The sequence below is a fragment of the Olea europaea genome, unplaced genomic scaffold, assembly GCF_002742605.1.
Source record: "Olea europaea var. sylvestris unplaced genomic scaffold, O_europaea_v1 scaffold41656, whole genome shotgun sequence".
In the NCBI taxonomy this organism is placed as follows: domain Eukaryota; kingdom Viridiplantae; phylum Streptophyta; class Magnoliopsida; order Lamiales; family Oleaceae; genus Olea; species Olea europaea.
Genome location: NW_019261425.1, coordinates 1 through 1,021, shown reverse-complemented (window position 1 = coordinate 1,021; position 1,021 = coordinate 1). Strand labels below are relative to the sequence as shown.

Here is a 1,021-nt window from a genome sequence, read left to right as displayed (position 1 = left end):
GCGCTTCATTTTTAATTCTGCTTGTTTACCAAGAGTATTTGTGTTTTTTCTTTGGGATCTTTAGGTACTCGTGTCCTGTCTGCTCGAAATCCATCTGCGATATGTCTAATGTATGGAGAAAGCTCGACGAAGAGGTACTAATATCTCCTCTCAATCGGTACTCATATAAATACAGCACTTTCCATTTGGCTAAATTTGTAGTGTAAAATTGAATACAGGTAGCTTCGACTCAGATGCCAGAGACATACAATAACAAAATGGTATGCATTGTATATATTGAAGTGGATAAAATCATGTATAAACTCGCTTCTCGCTTAGTTTAATGATTTTTCCACAATTAGGTGTGGATACTATGCAATGACTGCGAAGCAACATCTGAAGTGCATTATCACATCCTCGCATACAAATGTTTGAAATGCAACTCGTATAACACTAGACAGATACGAGGAGGCCCTGAATCTTCTTCGTGCTCTCCTAGAATCGCAGAGATGGTCAGATGATTTCTCGTCAAAGATTTATTTGGAGAATGTGTACGAGGGAGTTACTCTTTTGTAAAGCGGTTCAATTTTCTTGCAGGACATATTTTTAGTCGTCGCTATGATCTTGTGGACCTGTTTGTATAAAACGCGATCATAATCTTAAAAGTTTCTGTTGGACTGCAAATATGGTCGTGTATTCATAACAAGGTTTTCATAATCACGTTTGGCAACAATTTTTTTCCTCTACAGAAGCCACTCTTAAGTTCTCAATCTATACTTGATCCTCCCAGAAAATGTGCTATTTTCTTCACTCGTTTCTCAATTCCAGAGTTGCAGAAACATTAAATGAAACTCAGAACTGAATTTTAGTGAAAACATAAACATCAAAGGACTAGTTACAGTATGAACAGCATTTTCTGCATGAGATCTACATAAAATTGACGCTATCCAATCTTTGGATAATTCTAGGAGCTCCGCTCGCTGTTGAAAGTTGCTTTGGATTGTATTATAACCCGAACTCCTGAAGCAAGCCTGTTGAAAAA

General features: G+C 37.2%; 1 protein-coding gene across 1 annotated transcript; it reads left to right on the top strand.

Moving 5' to 3' along the window:
• Nucleotides 1-5: 5 nt before the first annotated feature.
• Nucleotides 6-725, top strand: LOC111387667 (E3 ubiquitin-protein ligase RZFP34-like; the record flags this gene model as incomplete). The annotated part of the gene is made up of 3 exons (XM_023012241.1): nt 6-134; nt 219-260; nt 342-725. Coding segments are annotated over 3 exons (330 nt in total), but the record flags the coding sequence as incomplete, so codon positions are not given.
• Between the last annotated feature and the right edge of the window lie 296 nt (nt 726-1,021).